The sequence below is a fragment of the Leucoraja erinacea genome, chromosome 21 (assembly GCF_028641065.1).
Source record: "Leucoraja erinacea ecotype New England chromosome 21, Leri_hhj_1, whole genome shotgun sequence".
NCBI lineage: Eukaryota > Metazoa > Chordata > Chondrichthyes > Rajiformes > Rajidae > Leucoraja > Leucoraja erinaceus.
In genome coordinates, this window is record NC_073397.1 from 10,824,463 (window position 1) to 10,847,844 (window position 23,382).

Here is a 23,382-nt window from a genome sequence, read left to right on the forward strand (position 1 = left end):
TGAGTTTGCCCAGTCATTGGACAGTGTTGAGGAATAGAAACAAAATGCAGATGCTCGGTAATACACAGGACACAAAGTGCTGGAGTTACTCAGTGGGTCAGGCGGCATCTCTGGAGAGCATGGATTGGGAAAGAGCTCCAATTCTCTGTAGATTTAGTGCTTGCTTATATATATAAGGGTTGATCTTCCAAGAGCTGAGAAGCACAACTATTAATTGAGTGTTAATAGGCATTTATTAACGGAGAATGCCTTCAGACCTAATGGATCCAACATGCCCCCTCAGGATCTCCAAAACATATGAAAGCTCTCTCTCTGGACTCACTCACATCAGCATCCACTGTTCCCTGCACAGTGTGAGATAAGGATAGAAGAGGATAAGGGTCAAAGTATCTCAGGGAATAGAGACTAGACACAAAATGCTGGAGTAACTCAGCGGGACAAGCAGCATCACTGGAGAATGGACCCATCTGTCTATAGACCCATTGAATGTAATAGTGATTTTCTATGTAATAGGATGGATGACCTGAAGCTGCTGCTGGCCATCCAAGGGATCTGTAGAGAGGTGTGCATGGCAACATGCAATCTCTTGTTCTGAGCCCAGCGGCACTCTACAATAACATACTGATCTGAGAGGCCAAATCCAGATTGCATTTGACCTCAGCTTTATGCCAGCATTTGCTAGATCATACACATACAGTGCATTCAGAAAGTATTCAGACCCCTTCACTTTTTCCACATTTTGTTACGTTACAGCCTTATTTAAAAATGGATTCAATTCATTTTTTATCAACAATTTACACACAATACCCCAGAATGAAGAAGCGAAAACAGGTGTTTAGAATCGGAGATCCCGGTGAAAACTCACGTGGTCACAGGGAGAACATACAAACTACCATGATCAAGATAGAACCCAGGTGTCTAGCACTAAGGCAGCAACTCTATTGCCACGCCACTGTGCCGCCATTCTAGATCTTCTAGATTATTTAAATATTATTCCATTGTTTCTCAATGTCTCTGGTCATCAGAGCTGTCTAAAGACCATCGGGGCAGATCATTAGCAAACCATTTGGTTCTACTGTCTGGTCACTGCTTGCTGCTATTCCCCTCAGGGTGTGGCTGCACACATGGACCAGCGAGGTATCGGGATGCAAATGGCTGACTAAGAAAAATGCAACCACAAGGTGCAGGCCTGGTCCAAGCTAATTTGGCCCAATTTTAGCCAAATCAACTCATCATCAAACTATCAAGATTTTATAACCCACCAAAAGAAGACACAAAGTGCTGGAGTAACTCAGTGGGTCAGGCATCATCTCTGGGGAACATGAACAGGTGACGTTTCAGGATGGGACCCTTCTTCAGACTGACCAGTCTGGGACCATTTCAGACCGGGACTCTTCAGGCACCACATCCAAAACATCACCTGTCCATGTCCTCCAGAGATGCTGCCTGACCACTGTGTTACTCCAGCAATTTTTTGGTAAACCAGCATCTGCAGTTCCTTGTATCCACATGCTATAAACCACCAAGTTTACATCCTGTGCAATTGTATTTTCTAGATATGGCGTAAAACATTTTTTCGGTTAGTATCTCTCGAGGCATTTTAAGTTAAAATTGCTGTTGTCATTTTACAAATATTTGAGAGCACAAGTAATGTGACATTAATTAGCAATGTCAAAATCTGATGCCTTTGTTGGATATTATTAATTTGTTCTTTAACAAGTATGGCTTTTGACAGGCAAAGTCATAGTACTTCCCGGGGAAACCGCTCTTTGTCAGACAATAGCATATCTTTTGATTCATCCTTGAACCACAGACGGAAGCAAAGTTTGGATGCCGTTCACAATCCAATGTCGGAGCATCAAAGGCACAAACACAACTTCAGGCTTCCCTCACAAGGTAATCATATGTAGTACATTTGCCAAACATTTTCTTACTGTTAATTATTCATGTTAATATCTGTGTTCATGAAAATCATAGTACGTAATTTTCTATCATTTTCCAAATATTGTACATTTACATTCTTCTTTTGTTGCCAGTTTTCCTCATGATGCAATCACGGAAAGAGTAGCCAACAGTTAAATGTTTTGATTTCAACATGTCTGACGTTCCTTATGTCCTGCTTCAGAAAGGCATTGTCCTTCCACTGGGTCAGCTGCTTTGTTTGATGTAGGACAGTACGTCTTGATAGTCAACAATCAATATGCATACGCTAACCAAGACAATAATGAGGAACCACACAAAGCTTCCTTCTGCAAATAAACGTTGCTGTTCTCAATTACAAGGCAGTGGGGGAACGTGAAGAGGCTGAGTGAAGGCAATATGGTTCAACAGTGCTTTATTTGTCAGGCTCTGCTGTGATCTCCCCAGAGCCCAGTCATGGCCAAGTCGTGGCCCAGCCTCACGTCAGTAGAACCGCTGCAGGAAGCACAGGAAGGTTATTAGCAGAGGGACATCTTCCACAGTACAATAAGCTTTCGGTTGCCTAAAGCAGCAACCGCTCTCTGCGGGACAACTTCATTTCCAATCACAGAGTAAATAAATCTGGTATTCTTCAGTCCTAAATCTTGACAACCTTCAGAAGAGTGAGGAAATAACTAATCACTCTGCCAGCAACTGTAACTGCTGGTAAAATGGCATTGATACAAGACAGGCAAATCCTTAACTAGCATTTAGTAGGCGGCAACCCCTCTGATGTGATTACGTTTATATATACACTAGACCAAGGGGGACCTGTTGGGTCTCGTCCCCTCAATGCACAGTTGCAGATGGGGGGGGGCAGCCATCGGCGTCACACACACAAATTACCCCCCACACACACTAACCCTACCTTGATATTATATTAATATTATTAATTCGCTCCTTTTACCCCACCCCCCGCCCTATCCACTCACGCATAACCCCAACTGCGCAGGCACGGCTAGAGAAGGGGGGAGGGTGGAGAGGGAGGGGGAGCGGGGTGGAGAGGGAGAGGCAGGGGGGTAGAGATTGAGGGATGGGGGGTGCGGCGTCACAGGGGAGGGCTGGTTCCCGAACGCAATACTCCACCACTCACCCATAGGTCCCAATATTCGCCACTCCCTAGAGAGGGAGCGAGTGGGGCAGAGAGGAGGGGGGCAGAGAGGGAGGGAGGGCAGGGAGAGAGGGAGGGGGCAGGAGGAGGGGGCAGAGAGGGAGGGGGGCCCCCTCCCCCCTCTCCTCCTCCCTCTCCCCCCCTCTCCTCTCTCTCCCCCCCCACCCCCCCCTCCAACCAAGTCTCCACCCCCTCTCCCCCCTCCCCACCCCCACTCTCTTAATCAGAGCCTCCCAACCAAAACTGACCCATTTATTCCTACTTTGTTTATCTTCATAACTAACCCCCCATCCACAGCCCAAAAGAATATGATCTAAATTTGTTTAATGGAGCCTTGCCAAAGGTCTTCAGAAGCCACTATTGTTGGAGCTACCTCTTTGCAATTAAATGTAAATGGAGGAAAGACTAAATAGTTTGGGCCTGTATTACTTGGAGTTTAGAAAAATAAGGGCGACCTCATTCAAACATGCAGGATCCTAATAGGGCTTGACAGGGTAGATGTTTGGATGTTTTTATGAATGGGGCACAGCTAAGGAGATAAGCTATGAGATAAGGAGCCAGTTATTTAGAACTGAAGTATATCGACATTTCTTCTGTCAGTGAGTATGACATGTGTGCAAGCTTGTCTTGCAGGCTTTCCAAATGATACTATGCACGGGCACAATAGATTCTCTTCTCGTACGGTACGCAGCGAGTCGCCAACTTGCAACTTCCATGTCTCTGAAAAAGAGGCTGACCCAATCTTGAACAATGCTTAGATTTTGACTCTAAGTTTTTGGAGCAGGCTCAAACCAACATATCCCTCATTCAGAGCCAAATGTACGACCACTGAGCCATTTCCAGCACTCTGGGCAAGTACAGAAGAATGAATTGGATGTTCAGATATCTCTTCATGTTGAGTTATATTTAATTGTAGAAGAAGGTCAAAACCCTCTACTTGGTATTAATATTTTCCAATTCCAATTTCTGTTTTCATTTTTAGAAAGCTTCACCAACCCCAAAAGACCTTGTCACAATCTGCCTGACCTTTCAATGTTTGATTGGGTAAGTATAAGCTGTTTTGATCCCATTGTCCTTTGTAAATTGTCACCTACTCTTCACCCACCCCCCCTCCCCACCCCCCACCCTCTCCCCCCCCCCCACCCCCTCCCCATAGTTTCTGTCAAAAATCCTGTATCATTTTATCTTTTCCCTAATCAATGCCCACCTTTCCCGAATACTGCATTTCAATCCCTCCATCAGTTTCAAAGACACAAACAACGTACCTCAGCATAACATAGTGCCGGAGTAACTCTACTGATCAGGCAGCATCTGACGGGGGAATGGATAGGTGACGTTTTGGGTCATGACCCTTCTTCAGACTGATTGTAGTGGGAAGAAGCTGGAAAAGAGGGGAGGGGGTAGGACAAAGCTTGGCATGTGATAGCTGCAATCCCTGTCTACAGGTGACGGGGGTGATTGGAAGAAGAGTGGGGCAAGTCTCAAAGGCTAGAGATTAAACAGAGGCAATAATATGTCAGATAAGGAGTGAAGAGGGGTGAAATGTAAAGCCAAAGAGGAGCGTAGAGGTGGAAGGGGACGGGTAGGAGGGAATGTGGAGGAAGGAACTGCAGATGCTAATTTAAACCAAAGATAGGCACAAAAAGTTGGAGTAACTCAGCGGGTCAGACAGCATGTCTGGAGAAAAGGAATAGGTGATGTTTCGGGACGAGATCCTTCTTCAGAATGGATGAGGGGAAAACGGATAATCCAAAAAGGCTTCTTTAGACTGGAAGCGAAGAAGGGACTAGTCTGAAGAAGGGTCTCAACCTAAAATGTCATCTATAACTTTTCTCCAGAGATGAGTTACTCCAGCTCTTTGTGTCTGTCAAAGCCAGAGAATCTTTTACAGTGGAGACACAACAAATGAGGTAACCCAGCGGAGTTCAAGCAGCCAATTGCGTCACCTGCAATGCTTTGTCAACCCAATTCATCGCCACTAACAACTAATGATCTCATCCAAAGACACTGACCACACTCTGCTCTATCTCACCATCAGTCCTCAGTCTCAGACTTGGAACATACTTTATGTGACATTCAATAAATAAGCAGCACTTTATTACAATTAAAGATGGAGGCAAGTTGAATCAACCATCTTAGGCCTCAAACACAAACCCAACACCCTGTCACCATTCCCTCACAGAAAGATGTCTGAAGTTAGCTGAATTACAGATCCATCACCAATTTTCCAGCCACTGGTAGTCCGGTGCCTCATTTAATCTGGACAAAATCATGAGAGTGTATTTGAAATCCTCCCCCCACCACCACCCCCCGAAAATGTGGCACCTATACTGGGTAAGGCAGCCAATCTCGTCCTCATTAGGACTTCTGCACTGATTGATAGGTCTATTTTGCACCCTAAACCTGATCTAAATCCCTGCTGCCTACATTTTGATGAAATCTACATTGACTCGTGATTGTAGTTCTCAGCCCACCCTGGCGCCAACCCTGACAGCTGCTCCATTTTATACATTTCATTCTCACATCCATGTGTCTTCATTGCTGTCCCATCCATTCCTCACCATCCACTCCATCTGCCCACTGATCATTTTAGCTGCCCTAACTCTATGCTGCAAAATTCCTTCCCTAAGACTCTCTATTTCTTGCTTTTCTTCTTTAAAGTGCTTCCTGCATTTAAACCTTTGTCGAGGGATTGGCTTGTCGTTCCTCATATCACTTCCATTTCTCAGTCTCGAATGCTGTTAATGTTATTGTTTGATAAAGTGCCTTGGACTTTTTTTTTTTTTAGTTGTTCTTTTTATGATGTGAGCATCACTAGCTAGGCTAGCATTTATTAGCAACCTGTAATTACCCTTGAGAAGTTGGCAGTCAGTCATCTTTTTGGTTTAGATGTAATTGCGGTTACAAGAATGAGAAAATTCCCATTATGAAGGAACAGAGATACTTTTCCGAGTCGGGACGGTCTCTGATTTGAAAGAAAATGTGCCTGCAATAGTCTTCAATGCCCCTGCTTCCAATGTACTTTAGGAGAAGCATAGTCCCAAACCAAAACGTCGCCTAATGCCCGTCCCACTTAGGAAACCTGAACGGAAACCTCTGGAGACTTTGCGTCCCACCAATGGTTTCTGTGCGGTTCCCAGAGATTCCCGGAGGTTTTTGTCAGTCTCCCTACCTGTTTCCACTACCTGCAACCTCTGGCAACCACCTGCAACCTCCGGGAACCGCACGGAAACCTTGGGTGGGGCTCAAAGTCTCCAGAGGTTTCCGTTCAGGTTTCCTAAGTGGAACAGGGGCATAACTGTGTTCTCCCTAGAACTGTGATGCTGCCCTACCTGCTTAGTGACTCCAGCATTTTGTGTCTTTTTTACCAATGTACTTTTGGTGGAAAAAACAAAGAACTGCAGATGCTGATTTATGCCAAAGAAAGACACAAGGTGCTGGTCCTGACCCTCAAAGTCACCCATCCTTTCTCTCCAGAGATGTTGCCTGACTCGCTGAGATACTCGAGCACTTTGTGTCTATCTTTGGTATAAACCAGCATCTGTAGTTCTTTGTTTCTAGAATTAAGCAGAGGCTACTTTTGGTGGGGGTAGACGTCTTGAGTTTGGGAGATGGTATTGGAGTTGTTGAAGCAAGAAAATTCAATGGGTTCAAATGACACAGAATGCAGGTAAGGTTTTCTTAAGTTAGAGTTGAGCCCCGCGCCCCCCCCCCCAAGCCCCCTAATGCCCAAACCCTCCCCACCCTCCTCACCAGCATCTGCACCCCTGCCCAAACCCCCCGCCCCACCCCACCCCGCTACCATCAAACACACACACATGGGACTGAACTGGATGGAAATGCTGTCATCACAGGTGTTCCACGGCACTTGTCACTTTGCTTGTAACAGCACTACTTGTTATGTGGTATACTTATGGGGTATGTGTTATATGTGGGTATAGTTTTATGTGGGTTATGTGGTATCTATGGAGTACATATTTATTATGTGTTATATGTGGGTATTGTTTTATGTGGGTTATGTGTAAGTGGGGAACCATGCACAACTGGGCAGGCACTTAAACATTTCACTACTGGTTATACCTGTATAATTGAGTATGTGACCAACAAACTTGAATTAAATTGAATTGAATCGATTATTAAAATACCAGTTGTTTTTGTTGTAACTACATTAACTGCAATTCTATTTCACGTGGTATCTCACCGCTGACAATATTTTTCCTGGCTTCCAGCATCCTCAAAGAATATCTAACCAGTTGCATGGAACAATCGCACTAGTACAGTCTAGCTCTACACCTTGCTGTACATCAGAGAAAGATGTTACTTCAGCAGAGTTTGGTATGAAACTCCAAGAGCAGAGGCATTACGAGTGAGTAACCTTTCTGTGGTTGCAGGTAGTTAATGATGAAAGAAATATGCGTTTTCTTCATGGAAGTTTAGAAAAGCTATTCAAATACTGATATATTTTTAAAACATCCTTCTGTGCAACCAAAGGACAGTCGGACAGAATGTCTTTACAAAGTTTAATTACAAACATAAATAATTTATTGGATAGAAAACTGGTTAGAAAATCCATACAAACTTTATTAATATGGGTGTCAGGGGTTATGGGGAGGGCAAGAGAATGGGGTTGAGAGGGAAAGATATCTCAGCCATGATTGAATGGCAGACTTGATGGGCTGAATGGCCTAATTCTCCTCCTATAACTTATGAACTTATGAACAAACATCACTCAAGCAAAGTCAGACAAAGATTTTACAACTATTGCATCTCTGATTGTCCATTGGCCTATGTTTTTTTTAATGCCACCACATACATAAGGTCGGTCCTCATATATTGTGGACAAGAAAGTTTCAGATGGCATTACAGGTTAGCAATTCCCACAATCACACCTCACCTGAGTACATCATACATGTATGCTCAGCCCGGCACTTGTGCAGCTGTATGTGCTCATGCATAGCCCCATCTCGAAAGTCAAGTCGAGAGTCAAGGGTCAAGGGTGTTTTATCGTCACGTCCCGAAACAAAACAATGACATTCTTACTTGCAGCAGCGCCTCAGATATGTAAAATTAAAACTCTGTAAACACCATAATGAGCAACACAAAGATCTATATTTAGAAAAAAGAAACAAACAAACAATAATCGTGCAAAGACAAAAACAATGCCACCAAGTCTATGTAGTTCGGAGCTTATTTGGAGGTTGTAGTATTTAATAGTCTGTTGGTTGTTGGGAAGAAGCTGCTCCTGAGCCTGGACATTACCGTTTTCAGTCTCCTATACCATTTTCCTGATGGTAGGTACCATGAAATGAGAGTGTGGCCAGGGTGGTGTGAGTCTCTGATGATGCTGGCTGACGTTTTGAGGCAGTGACTCCTGTGGAGCCACAGCACTCTCAGAGATGGCCATTGGGATGATGGTCTTCTAACAATAATCAATGTCTCTCTCAGTGCTAGTATAAACACCCATATTATCAAGTTGCTAGTGACGGACTGATATGTGCCAATGTATCTCTATCCAGACATTTCACACAAAGAGCCACTATAACAGGAAATGCAGAATTATCCCACCCCCACTAAAGCTCGGAGTGCATTTTGAAATGATGCTGAGGATCCAAGTATGTTGGGAAGACTGCACTGGAAGAATCTTTCTCAACATCATCCAGGCTCTATCCTGGTATCTTTCTGAGGGCTTCAGCAACAATAAGGTCCTCTCTGTTTTCTCCACCTCCAACGCCCATCCCCATGAATCTGAGCACATTATACGCAACCTTTACCCAGCAGTTGGACGTAATGCTATGCAAATGTAATGCTAATACAGAACAAGAAACCTCAGGACATCCTGCATCAGTTCAGTCAGCATGGACAGGTTGAGACTTCTTACAGCAGGGAAGTAGAATCTCTAGTGTTTGCACACCAGAGCTGTAAGCATCTTCTGAGACAGCCAGGCTTGTCCCCTTTTTCTGGTTCTTTTTGTTTTACAAAGTACAACTCCACACACACTTCATCTTAGGCAGATACCTGGTTGATAGTTATACCAGTACGTTGGGAAATGAGCCAGAATAATGTTCCACGTTAACAAATTCCTGCCAGTTCCAGTGAAGGAATGTTCCACTCATACAATACAATACAATACCGTTTATTTGTAATTTGAACCTCACATGAAGTTCATCCAACCAGTTTCAATTTGGTAAGTTGCTTAATCATAATCCGAGAGACTAGGGGATGGCATAGTGACATAGGTAGAATTGCTGCCTTTTAGCACCAGAGACTGGGATTTGATTCTGATTACAGATGCTGTCAGTATGAAGTTTGTACATTCTCTCTGTCACTGCATGGATTTTCTCTGGGTGCTCCGGTTTCCTCCCACACTCCAAAGACGTACGGGTTTGTAGGTTTATTGGCTTTAGTGAAAATTGTAAATTTGTCCCTTCTGTGTTGGATAGAACTAGTTTATGGGGTGATCGCCAGTTGCCGCAGACTCGGTGGGCCAAAAGTCCTGTTTTCTTGCTGTATCGATAAAGTATAAAGTGATACAGCATAGAAACAGATCCTTCGGCCCAACTCGTCCATGCCAACCAAGATTCCCAGCTACTTTTGACCCATTTGCCCACCTCTTCTCAGTTTTTGGTACAAGTCTGAAGCTCTTGAAGAACCAAATATTGTTCTAAGGGTAGCTCAAATCTACAATCTCGGTGTTTCTTGAGTTTGTGTTATTATGGGATGCTGCTGCGCAATACTTAATACTGACTCTATACAAAAATGAATTTCACTGTACCTCAGTACATGTGACAAATAAATTACCATACCACACCATACCATTCAAAGTAAAACGTTTTGAAGGTCAGCGCTTTGAATGACAATATGTAAATTGGCACAACAGCAGAGCAGGATTTGCTGCCTCACAGCTTTGCCAATTCAGGTTCAACTCTGACCTCAGGTGACAACAGTGTGGCGTTTCCATGGTTCCCTCCCACATCCTAAAATATGCTGGTTGCTGGGTTAATTGGCATTTGCAAATAACCCGCAGTGTGGGTGTGTGTCTGGGGGACAAGGTGTGTGTCTGGGACACAAAGTTACAAGGAAATCACTGGGGGAATGGGACTGATGGGATTAATGTCACTCACTGGGCCACGTGGGCTCACTTTATTTTGTAAATAATTCTGAGAACGATATGAATGTGATTTGATTTTTCATCTTGATTACAGGGAGGCACATAATTGGTCTAAAGGCTACAGGAGAAGCCAGTCTGCCGCAGAACAATCTAACACTATACACAAAATACAAACTGAGGAAAGTCAAAATGGCCGCTGTAAAAATTCTGAGGGAAATGCTAATGCATCTGGGGAGAAACCTTTGGATTTATCAGATTACTGCAAAAATAAGGATTCGTCCACACATGGAAGTGAATCGTCCATTCAATTTGAGTCTAAGAAGGCAAAATTGGAAGAACCTCTCCTGAAGAAGTGCACTCATGATGGTTTAGTGAGTGACACTTCCAAGGACAATATGCACTCTTATGAACCAGTCGGCAAGACAAAGAGTGGTGAAGCACCCAGTAGAGACAAAGATAAGGCACAGGAAGTGTTGAGTCCCAAAGATGAATTAAAAATGAGTGACAATGAAGACAAAGTGTACAAGAATTTGAACATCAAGGTGTGTTATCATGTTTTGTAATTAATAAAGTATCAGTGATATGAAGTATTGTTATCCTCATTTTTAACAGCTACTGATCAGAATGGAGCATATCAATCTCATGTCATCAGTGGAGAGAAGAAGGACTTCAGATTGATTGTACTAAGGGAGCTAAAGCTGGAAAATAGAGGCGAGGGTAGGAAAGAGCCTAGCAAGTGATAGGTGGATACAGGTGCGGGGAGGGGGGGGGGGGGTGGTTTGACTGGCACATGGGCGGAGTAAGTGACAAAGGCTGGAGATGAAAAGGAGACAAAAGGGTGTCAGATAATAGTTAAGAAATAGACAGGTACATGGAAATGACAGGTTTGAAGAGATATGGACCAAACGCAGGCAGGTGGGACTAGTGTAGCTGGGACATATTGGCCGGTGTGGGCAAGTTGGGCTGAAGGGCCTGTTTCCACGCTGTATGACTTGATGAAATTAGGAAAGAGGAGTGAAATGAAATGCCAGAGGGATGGATATAGGGGAAGGTGGACCAAGGATGAAGGGAAGGATAGTGAGAGAAATCGGTTATTTCCTTAACTTTTGTGCTTATTCCCTTTAGTACACTCTAAACATGCACAATTTCCATGACTTTAGACCAGCCTTTAATCTTTGCAATATTATGAGATGAGCACTTAAGAGCAATGTCCTAAACTTTACTAGTATGACCTCAACCCTGATAGTGATCTCCCTGATTCTCTATACCCAAAATTACTTCAGTTAAATCTGGAGTGCTGATCTTGCTTGGCTAAACAATCACAGGCTCCTACTGCCAGTCCATGAAAGGCAGTCGCTCCTGAATGACTTAATGAAGTCCATAAAGAAACCAGAATAAGCCATTCCCGTAAACACTCCTCCGGTAGCCTTTCTCAGCCAACAAGGCTTGATGGAGAGGAGGGGGGGGGGGGGGAGGGGGGGGGGGGGGGGGGGGGGGGGGGGGGGGGGGGGGGGGGGGGGGGGGGGGGGGGCAGGGCTGTCAAGGCTAACCCATTTTTCCAATGTCTCTTCGTATCTCTGATATGCATAGACATTTGGAAACAGTAATAAATAACGTAAGTAGTAAAATAAAAAGTAAATCACAAAAACTGTTAAATGGAAAACCAAAATAAAAACTTTTGCCATAGATTATTAAAATGAAAAACATTTTACAGCTGTACCTGCCCATATGTCTTTCACTGTTGTTTTATATGTTGTTCCTTGCCTTCCTTTGTCCCCCATTTAGTAAAAATATTGCGCCAATTATACCAGTCTGAAGAAGGGTTTCGGCCCGAAACATTGCCCATTTCCTTCACTCCATAGATGCTGCCTCGCCCGCTGAGTTTCTCCAGCATTTTTGTCAGGCACCCAATTATAACATTCTTTGAACCAATTATAACATTCTTTGGCTTAAAAACATAAAAGTCACAGAAAAACCCAACAGATGAGGCAGCATCTATGAAGAGAAAAAAACAAATTCCATGGTTGGTGTCCAATAATATTCTCTGTAATAATGACAACAGAATTGTCATTAATATAGCAAATTAATAGCTTTGAATTGAATAGAGATTTTTTGTCATAGACAAGCTAAATAGACACTTTGGGAAAACAACCGTAAAACTTTCAACAGCTTAGTATTTTACCATGAAATACGATTCTCTCAGCAGATCATGTAAAACTAAACTTATCCTGGGTAGGAAAATATTAAACGTGTAATCATGATTGCAATAATTCCAAATGTGACCATAAACAATTATATATACATATACGTCCTTGTAAAATTCTCAAGGGAAATTGTCCATCACTTATGAAGACAACTATCGGGTACTGTTTTTTGCCTTGTGTATATTTTTCCCGATTCCCCCACCATGGGGTGAAGAGGGGTATCCATAGGTCGTGTGATATAATTGATATGAATGCAGTTAAAATTAAGAAACATTCACGAATGTAAGCACATATCTTTTGCAGTTGGTATTAGCCCTCAAATGCAAATTAATCTACACACTATATTGTGCAGTTTGGCAAAATGGCATTGCTCTTCTAAGTATGTGGACTAAGCATAGATGTATTTTGCATCTGTATGAATTATACATATGAGTTGAGATGGAGGATCAGATATATCTGCTTGCAGGCACAATATGACAGCACTTCTAGATCCAGGGATCCAGATGACAATCGGAGAATTAGAATGAAACTGTGCACAAAGAGACTCAAGTGCAGGGATGATGGAAGTCCAACTGGTAAGAATATTAATCTTCAAACGTCAATAGAAATTTTGAGTGTTTAATCTCCAATTTCAGTTAATATTTACAAAGGGGTTGAAAGCTGGCACAGGTTGTCGGGTGCAGTGAAAACTTTCTAAAACCTTTGAATTTATTTTAGATTTTAGACTTTGGAATACAGCGTAGAAACAGGCTCTATGGCTCAGCGAGTCCATGCCAATGAGCGATCACACTAACTCATACACTAACACTATCCTACAGACTAGGGAGAATTGACAATTTACAGAAACCAATTAACAAACCCATACATCTTTGGAGTGTGGGAGGAAACCAGAGCACCCAGAGAAACCCCATGCGGTCACAAGGAGTACATGCAAACTCCGTACATACAGTGGCAGTAGTCAGGGACAAACCAGTTCTATGGCACTGTAAGGCAGCAACTCTAACGCTGTTCCACTGTGCCGCCCCAAACTAATTTATGACTTTGCTATATCTAATTCTCACACTAAATGCTCCCGTGCAATGGATTATGTAGACCAAAGAATAAAAAAGTACTTTGTTCATCCATGATAGACACAAAATGCTGGAGTAACTCAGCGGGACAGGCAGCATCTCTGGAGAGAAGGAATGGGTCACGTTTTGGATTGAGGCCCTTCTCCTCAAAACCCACACGGCCCGATTTTATCTTCTCCCCAAATTCTACAAACAGAACTGCCCTGGCAGACCAATTGTTTCTGCTTGTTCATGTCCCACTGATAAAGTCGACCTGCCATTGTTCATCCATGTATGATTTGCAAGTCGGAAGGATGATACCACAACTGCTGACCAGAGGCAAGAATTAACATGCTCATGGTCACATGGCAACAAGTCTGTGTTTTGTCTTCTCACTGACTTATCCGGTAATTACTGATTGGTGTATGTTTGATGGAGGTTTCACTTATAGGTTTCCCAGCAGAAAAATAAATCCGACAAAAAAAAAAAGAATCTATTTTCAAATCAGGAATTCACCTTTTTACCGTTGTTAATAGAATTTAAATAATTCGTTTTGGCTACATAGGTTTGGCTACAAAGCAATTTGTCCTAATCGGGCTGACAGTTACCAGAAGTTGCTTGTAAATAGGTGGTTATGAATATAAACGTCACCTCAAAAAAACATGAGTAAGCCTCTGAAAGCGGGTATGATTTTGAAAATTCAGGTTATTTCTATTAAACAGGAAATTGTTCAAAACTGCAATGGTTATTCTCCAAGAAGACAGCTGTTGAATTTTCCTCATTATTAATAAAAACTACAGTAGATAGAAATACAAATTTGCTTTCTATCAGGTTAACACATGTGCAGATTATAAATTACAATGCAATTCACTACCTTCTTTGTCTTCATTCAGTGGAGGTACATCTTCAGTTTTTGAACGGCAAGTCAGATTCACCTGCTCTCTCTCAATGTGAGGTTAGTACAAAAAGTGTAGGTCGTCTAATCCACAAATAAGCTCATGAACTCTGAGGACACAAAGTGATGGAGCAACTCAGCAGGTCAAGCAGCATCTCTAGAGAACATGGATAGGTGATGATTCGGGTCAGGAAGTCTGAAGATGAGTCCCAACCCCAAACGTCACCTATCCATGATGTCCAAATATACTGCCTGATTCACCGAGTTTAATTTACTTTTAGTCTAGAGATACAGTGCAGAAACTGGCCCTTCAGCCCACCGAGTCCGTGCTACACACTAGGGACAATTTATAACTTTACCAAATCCAATTATCTACAAACCAGGACGTCTTTGGAGTGTGGGAGGAAACTGGAACACCCGGAGAAAACCCACGTGGTCACAGGGAGAACATACAAACTCCATACAGACAGCATCTGTAGTCAGGATTGAATCTGGGTGTGTGGCAGTTACTCCATCACTTTGTGTCCTTTTGTTTAAACCGACATTTGCATTTCCTTGTTTCTACAGTTCATGAACTCTGCTGTGAGCAGAATGTAAAGAATCGTACATTGTGCTCAAGATTTTTGATGGTGTTTCCCATAACGTCACTGGTTGAAATTTAACAGCATAAATTGGAAATAATATATTCACCTATAGAAATCATTTTTGAATGTTACACAGTGGGACCACGATGCTGTTATATGACCAGAGCAGTTATTATGGCTTCGAAAGGTATATCCTGGCCAAATGCTCCTCCAACTGAAAATCACAAAATGCTGGAGGAACTCAGTGGGTGAGGCGACATCTGAGGTGGGAATGGACAGGTGACATTGTGGGTCAGACTGAAGAAAAGTCCAGGCCTAAAATGTTGCCTGTCCATTCCTACAGAGATGCTGCCTGATCTGTTGAGTTCTTCCAGGACTTTGTGTTTTGCTCAAGATTCCAGCATTCACAACCTCTTGTGTCTCCATGTTATTCCTACAGATTTTGTATTAACTAAATATTTGGGAGGTCTGAGGAGAGGAAATGAAAATTTATATTTTTAGCAGAGACTGGTAAATTCACAGTTCACATGTATCTCCCTCCTTCTGTTTGCTGTCTATGTATTGATATCTGGTTTGAAGAGTTTTACATTGTAGAAAATGGGCCATTTGATTTTGCCTCCAATGGGAATGTTACATTCTTATTAATATTTATGTTTTTTTTTATCATAACCTGCAGCTTCATGATAAATATGTTTGTATTGTTGTTAGATCATGTTCTAAAGTAACACAGATCAATGATGTTATTAGAAATCCAAACAAAGGTGCCTATAATGAATGTATTAATCATGTCTCACACCATATTTTCTTTTTAGTACATATTTGTCAAATTTATGCACCAAAGGATTTTTACATGGGGAGGAATCCATTGATGAACACTTCTATTCTGACTATTGGAAAACTTCACCTGATAAATAGAAAGAATGGGCAGAGAAATGGCAGACATAGTTTAACCCGAGTGAGTGTGAGGTGTTGCACTTTGGAAGGTCGAATGTGAGGGGAAAGTATACAGTTATCGGCAAGATCCTTATCAGCATTAATGTGCACGGGATCTTGGGGTGCAAGTCCATAGCTCCATGAAAATAGCAACATGAGTAGATGGAGTGGTAAAGAAGGCAGGGGCGGAAAACCCGGGGGGGGGCAGAGGGGACACGTCCTCCCCATGTTTTGAGAGGTGGGGGACATCCCCCCAGGTTTTTGTGATCCCGATTTTAAAATCACCGTTTTTAGCGCTGGATTCAGCCTCCGAAGCCTCGCGCGTGTGTGAGTGTGCGCATGCGTGCGTGTCCGCCCCAAAATTGTGTCCCCCGTCCCCTCCATATTTTGATAGTGAGTTCCGTTCTTGAAAGAAGGCATAGAGTATGCTTGCCTTCATTGATGGAACATGGAGTATAAGGAACAGGAAGTCAGGATGCAGCTTGTTAGGACTTTGGTTTAGCCACATGTGGGGTATTATGTGCAGTTCTGATCGTCCCATTATAGGAAGGTTGTGGAGGCTTTGGAGAAGGTGCAGAAGCGATTTACTAGAATGCTGCCTGGATTAAAATATATTAGCTATAAGGAGTGGTTGGACAAACTTGGAATGTTTTTGGAGGTTTGGAGGCTGAGGGGACACCGAAAAAATATATATAAAATCATGAGAGGCACAGATTGGATAGACAGTCAGAAATATTTTTTCCCAGGGTTGAAATGTCAAATATTAGGGAGGCATAGCTTTAAAGCCCTGCCCCACGGTATGAGTTCATTCCAAGAGCTCTCCCGAGTTTGCCCTGATTCGAACTTGGAGATTTACGGTAATGGCCACTCGTCGGCACTCTTGTGGACATTTTTCAACATGTTGAAAAATCTTCACGAGTCTTCCTGTGCTTACCTGCCATTAGCGAGTCTTCCCGAGTACCTGCCATTAGCTTTACGAGACGTCCCCGAGCTCCGACGTACCCGCTACGTTCATTCTCCGTGCTTACCACGAGTTTGATTTTTTTTTAAACTCGGGAGAGCTCTTAGAATGAACTCGTACCGTGGGACAGGGCTTTAGGGGTGAAATAAACAAAGTTTCAAGGAGATGTGTGGGTTTTAACTGGTGGGTGCCTGGAACATGCTGCCAGGGTGTTGTAGGAGGCAGAAACAACAGTGTAGTTTAAGAAGCTTTCAGAAAGGCACATGGATTATAGAGGGAATGGAGGGATATGGATCATGTGCAGGCAGTGGAGAATAGTTCCTTCCTTCGTCCTTCTTAACTGCCTGTTGAACCTGCCTATTAACTTTTTGCGATTCATATATTGATATAGAGTTGTTCCGATTCTGAGTATGTGGACTGGATCAGATAACTAGTTCCTGTTAAGTGCAAGGTCATTTAGCAACTATTAATAATACAGCCAGAAGGTGCTGGGGGGAAAAAAGTTCTTAATGGGAAGCTGATGAGAATGTGAGGAGAATAATATTGGTTAGAATAATATTTGTGTAAAAGTGTGTGTTTGGTAGTTGGTGCAGTTTGGGTGAACTGAAAGAACTGTTTCTGTGCTGTCTTCTCTCAATGACTTTTTAACTGATGCTATGGTCCTCTAAATCAGCAGGTCAGGCATCTGTGGAAGGAAAACCAATTAATGTTTCTGATCCAGGACCCTTCATCAGATCGGAGAGAGAGAAGAATAATTTAGGCTTGAGATAGATGCGATAGTGCAAATGGTGGTGGGTAGAACAAAGGGAATCTGTCCGAGAGGGTAAAATATCGTGACACTTAAGGGGTAGTTAAAATCAGATTAAGATCATTGTACAATGCATCACTAATGTTGCATAGTCTGTGATTTTCCTTCAGCAGTCATTGTGAAAGGCTGCTAGATTTGCCAAGATTTGTATTATTACTTGTTCCAGGTTAACAAAACCAAAATGATTTGATTGTATTTCTGATTTGTTTGAATATTTTGGTCCTTGAAGTCGGAGAGTTAAAATCGGATAGAAAAATCGTAAGTTTAATAATACATAGAGGGATAACTAGTTCATCTTTGTTGTAAGGGAAAGAAAAGTGAGGGCTAATAACTAGTAAATAGGGACGTGGATTGTGCTATTGTGGTGACAGGGAACTGCAGATAAAACCTAAAAGTAGAGACATGGAATACATGATTTGGAAAGGCACACACCTGTCTATATAAGGCCCCACAGTTGGCAGTGCATGTCAGAGCAAAAACCAAGCCATGAAGACGGAGGAATTGGCCGTAGACCTCTGAGACAGATTGTGTCGAGACACAGATCTGGGGAAGGGTATAAAACAATTTCTGCAGCATTGCAGGTCCCGAAGAGCACAGTGGACCTTGTCATTCTTAAATGGAAGAACTTGAAACCACCAGGACTCTTCATAGAGCTGGCCGTCCGGCCAAACTGAGCAATCGGGGGAGAAGGGCCTTGGTCAGGGAAGTGACCAAGAACCCGATGGTCACTCTGACAGAGCTCCAGAGTTCTTCTGTGGAGATGGGAGAAACTTCCAGAAGGACAACTATATCTGCAGCACTCCACCAATCAGGCCATTATGGTAGAGTGGCCAGACGGAAGTCACTCCTCACAGTAAAAGGCACCTGACAGCCCGCTTGCAGTTTGCCAAAAGGTACCTAAACAAGATTCTCTGGTCTGATGAAACCAAGATTGAACTCTTTGGCCTGAATGCCAAGCGTCACATCTGGAGGGAACCAGGCACTGCTCATCACCTGGCCAATACCATACCTATGGTGAAGCATGGTGGTAGCAGCATCGTGCTGTGGGGATGTTTTTCAGTGGCAGGAACTGGGAGACTAGTCAGGATCTTGGGAAAGATGAGCGGAGCAAAGTTCAGAGAGATCCTTGATGAAAACCTGCCTCAGAGCGTTCTGGACCTCAGACTGGGGTGGAGGTTCACCTTCCAACAGGACAACGAACTTAAGCACACAGCCAAGTCAACACAGGAGTGGCTTCATGACAAGTCTGTGAATGTCCTTGAGTGGCCCAGCCAGAGCCCGGACTTGAACCCGATCATGTATCTCTGGTGGGACCTGAAAATAGCTGGGCATCGATGCTCCCCATCCAACCTGACAGAGCTTGAGAGGATCTGCAGAGAAGAATGGGAGAAATTACCCAAATACAAGTGTGCCAAGCTTGTAGTATCATACCCAAGAAGACTTGAGGCTGTTATCGCTGCCAAAGGTGCCTCAACAAAGTACTGAGTAAAGGGTCTGAATACTTATGTAAATGTGATATTTCAATTATTTATTTTTAATTACTTTCCAAAAATTTCTAAACGCCTGTTTTTTGCATTTTTATTATGGGGTATTGTGTGTAGATTGAATATTAAAAAATTGAATTTAATCCATTTTAGAATGCTGTAAAGTAACAAAATGTGAAAAAAGTGAAGGGGTCTGAATACTTTGTGATTAATGTTTTAATGCCTGCTTATTTTTTGGCTTTTGTTGGCGGCTGAGGGGAGATAAGGGCAAGTGGCAGATTCTCCTAATTACCCACAGCCTCCTGCTATGCAGACGCAAAATGCTGGAGTAACTCAGCGGAATAGGTAGCATCTCTGGATGGAAGATATGCATGACGTTTCGGGTCGAGACCCTTCTCTCGATCCAAAACGTCACCCATTCCTATCCAGAGATGCTGCCTGTTCCGCTGAGTTACTCCAGCATTTTGTATCCATCTTCGGTGTAAATCAGCATCCGCAGTTCCTTCCTACATGCTGCTGATGATATAATCTTCATATTCAATATGAAACCATCTAATGGGATCTGTTTAACAAGCCAATTAAAAATTAAAAGTGACCAAGTAGTTTCAAGAATAGCATCCATTCCTTGTTTTATGTCAAGGGAGTAAATAAATCTGCTTTTTATTAAATGCCATTGAAATGGTCCAAGGATAAAGATCGCTGAGATAAGAGAACTGTGACTCTTGCAAGGTTTTATGGCTGGTGGCTTTCCATTCTGAATTTGCTTGTTTCACCATATTAGGCCACTGATTTTCAAGAGATATACGAGAAGCAAAGGATTAAACCCGAAAATGAGAAGCAACAAGCAGAAAATAGTGCTGCCCAACCGAGGAAAAAGAAGAAGAAGAAACCTCAGGACTATTGGACATCTGGTAAGAGTGGAGCAGTTTCAGATAGATTTGTATTTAAGTTTAGAAATCATAGCATTTAGGAGCAGAATTCTACTATTGAGGCCCATTCTGTCCACTCCGCCATTCAATCATGGCTGATCTATCTTTCCCTCTCAACCCCATTCTCCTGCCTTCTCCCCATAACCCCGGACATTCGTTCTAATCAAGAATCTATCAATCTCTGCCTTAAAAATATCCATTGACATGGCCTCCACAGCCATCTATGGCAATTAATTCCACAGATTCATCACCCACTGACCAAATAAATTCCTCTTCAATAGACTATGTAAAGTAAATAGACTATAGTAGTGCAAAGTAAAAAATAATGTCCCCAAGTCTATATAGTTCAGAGATTATTTGTTTAATAACCTGATGGTTGTAGGGATGAACCTGCTCCTAAAGCTGGATGTTAGTGTTCAGTCTCTAATATCTTCTTCCCAATAGCAGAAGGGTCACAAATCAAAATATCTTCTGTCCATTTCCCGAAACTGTTGCTGCTAGTTACTCCGGCACTGTGTATTATGCTCAAGATTACAGCACCTGCAGTTCCTTACGTCTGCTGGGCTTTTTTAGGTGTACATACTGTATGACTTGATTTCAGCTTTCAATTTGGTTTTAAGAAAGTATTTTGTGTTGGATATTAAGTTTCCGTGGTGACTGAGTCACTGTGATGGAGAGTGGCAGTAGGAAAGCTAGGACAGTGAATGGAGATTGGTTTAGTTTAGTTTAGGGATGCAGCGCGGAAACAGGCCCAACGGCCCATTGAGTCCACACCGCTCAGCGGTCCCCATACACTAGCACTATCCTACACACTATGGACAATTTACTATTTTTACCGAACACAATTAACCTACAAACCTGTACGTCTTTGGAGTGCGGGAGGAAACCGGAGCACCCGGAGAAAACCTCGTGGTGAAAGGGAGAACGTACAAACTCCGGACAGATAGCACCCGTAGTCAGAATCGAATTCGGGTCTCTGGCACACCGTGCATTGGTGTTCCATTTGTTGGTGTCACAGTTGAATCAATTCTTCATGGACATCCCAGGCAGGAAAGGATCTTCTAGATTGTCTCCCCCCCCCTTCCCCTTTCCTCTTCACCATGTCCTCCTGTTTCTCGGTTCTTCAGATGGGGACAAGTGCTACTATTCACCTTGGCGGGGGTTGTGTAACATACAGCAAGCACAACGCTGGAAGTATAACATGCACTGTACCGGAACTAGCAATAGGACGACGGCAGGGAGGGTCCAGGCAGCTGATGAGCTGATCCAGACTACCCATGGCCTGCTCCAACAAATCCCGCCTGTTTGTGAGGCTTTCATAGGTTCATAAGTCATAGGAGCAGAGGTAGATCATTCGACCCAATCATGTATACTCCAATCATGGGTGAACTATCATTCTCTCTCAACCTCATTCTCCTACCTTTCCCCATAACCCTTGACAACCTCCGTGTAAAAATACTCGTCGCACATATCTCTATTAAACTTTGCTGCTCTTACCTTAAAGCTATGCTTTCTAGAATTTGATATTTCCATCCTGGGAAAAAGATTCTGGCAGCCTATCCTGTCTATGCCTTGCATGCTGTATGACTCTCTGACTAACAATTCCTAAAACACATTTGTAAGTAATTTCAGGAAATATTATGGTGTTTTTTGTGCAACTAATTATCAAATTGAAGGTGAATGTTTACTGGAATCCCCAAACTGGCAACTGTGCTCATTTATTATGGTATTTACGGATTCTTTAGTTTAGTTTAGTTTAGTTTAGTTTAGAGATATAACGCAGAAACGGCTCTTCGGCCCAACGAGTCCGCGCTAAACAGTGATCCCTGTACACTAGCACTATCCTACACACTAGAGCCAATTTACAATTTTTACTGAAGCCAATTGGAGTGTGGGAGGAAACCGGAGCACCCAGAGAAAACCCACATGGTCTCAGAGAGAACGTACAAACTCTATACAGGCAGCACCCGTAGTCAGGATCAAACGCGGGTCTCTGGCGCTGTAAGGCAGCAACTTTACCCTTGCCCCACCGTGCCGCCCTGATTGTTTGCTTGCAAGTATTTATAGCTGCATTGCGAGTTCCCAATTATCTGGGTCCAGAGAACATATTTCTCTGAAATAACCTTCAGTCTACATTTACTTATGATGAATATATGCAGAAAGGGTGAGGCAGACATTTAACTGTGAGTTTACGCACACCTTTCATTTGCTGTTAATTAATTACAAAATGATTGTGCCTCTGGAGACAGTGATATCAGCACAGAATTCTTTTAAAGCACTTGTTAAACAAGTCCTTTATTTACTTTCAATTCAAAACAACATGCCATTTTGTAACTCAACATTTAATTAGTATCGCATGAGGTTTTTCAGGGTGAAGCTCCTGTTACAAAATGAAGATAAGAGATTGCAATGAGGCAATGGGCTTGTTGTTTAAGAATAGTGAGCATTTCTTTTTTTTGCATTCAGAGACTGAATGACATTGCAAAGAGCTAAAGGTATTCGCCTTATTTTCGATTAGCTCATTCAAACATGGGTGGTTCTGTAGAGTTAAATCAAAACCAAGCCTGGTCAGATTTAGCTTTGGATCTGCTCTGATTAAAATGCTTTGAATGGGGAAAATGGCACAATGGAGGCAAGCAAAGTTTCTACTTTGCTCTTTACCTAAAGGAAACATTTTAGGGAGGTTTGCAATGTAGTTCTGACCTTATCTAGAAGATTCTTAATTCTTTAGGCCTTTTGGAGTTAGGGTAAGCAAGCATATTTTTTAAATAATTAAACTTGAGTGGTGAAGCTTGTTTTTGGTCAATAGCATTAAATGCATTGTACGGTTGTGGCTTCAGATATGGAATACACTGCAACACTGTTACCGTACGGGTGTTAGCATGTGAAGTCAAAATCTCTAAACATATTAACAATAAATTAGAACGGAATAGAGGGATTAGATCAAACAACCTCTTGAATATCTGCTTTCATTCAGTAAGAATAAAATACATTTTACAAATTATAAATAATCTCGTACAGCACAGGACCGGAGACTCAGGTTCGATCCTGACCTTGGGTACTGTCTGTGTGCAGTTTGCACGTTCTCCCTGTGACTGCGTGGGTTTCCGCTGGGTCCTCGGATTTCCTCCCACATTCCAAAGACGTGCAGGTTTGGAGGTTAATTGGTCTTTGTAAATTGCACCTGGTGGGTCGGAATTAGGAAAGTGGGATAACATTGAACTAGTGTGAACGGGTGATCGATAGTCGGCATAGGCTCGGTGGGCCGAAGGGACTGTTTCCATGCTGTATCTCTAAACTCAACTAAACTAAATCTGATAAACACAAAATACAAAATGAAGCAATCACAGAATATTA

At 42.7% G+C, this 23,382-nt stretch overlaps 1 protein-coding gene across 6 annotated transcripts in view; it reads left to right on the plus strand.

Annotated features, from left to right (window-relative positions):
• rbbp8l (retinoblastoma binding protein 8-like) overlaps nt 1–23,382 on the plus strand; it is a 69,970-nt gene that overhangs the window by 35,345 nt on the left and 11,243 nt on the right. For 5 of the 6 annotated variants that reach the window (XM_055652099.1, XM_055652098.1, XM_055652101.1 and 2 more), the window contains 7 exons: nt 1,736–1,896; nt 4,053–4,114; nt 7,300–7,436; nt 10,273–10,720; nt 12,849–12,957; nt 14,325–14,386; nt 19,878–20,007. In XM_055652099.1, coding sequence (XP_055508074.1) covers nt 1,736–1,896; nt 4,053–4,114; nt 7,300–7,436; nt 10,273–10,720; nt 12,849–12,957; nt 14,325–14,386; nt 19,878–20,007 — 1,109 coding nt within the window. The remainder of the gene's footprint in view (nt 1–1,735; nt 1,897–4,052; nt 4,115–7,299; nt 7,437–10,272; nt 10,721–12,848; nt 12,958–14,324; nt 14,387–19,877; nt 20,008–23,382) is intronic. The other variant, XM_055652102.1, reaches the window with a different exon arrangement.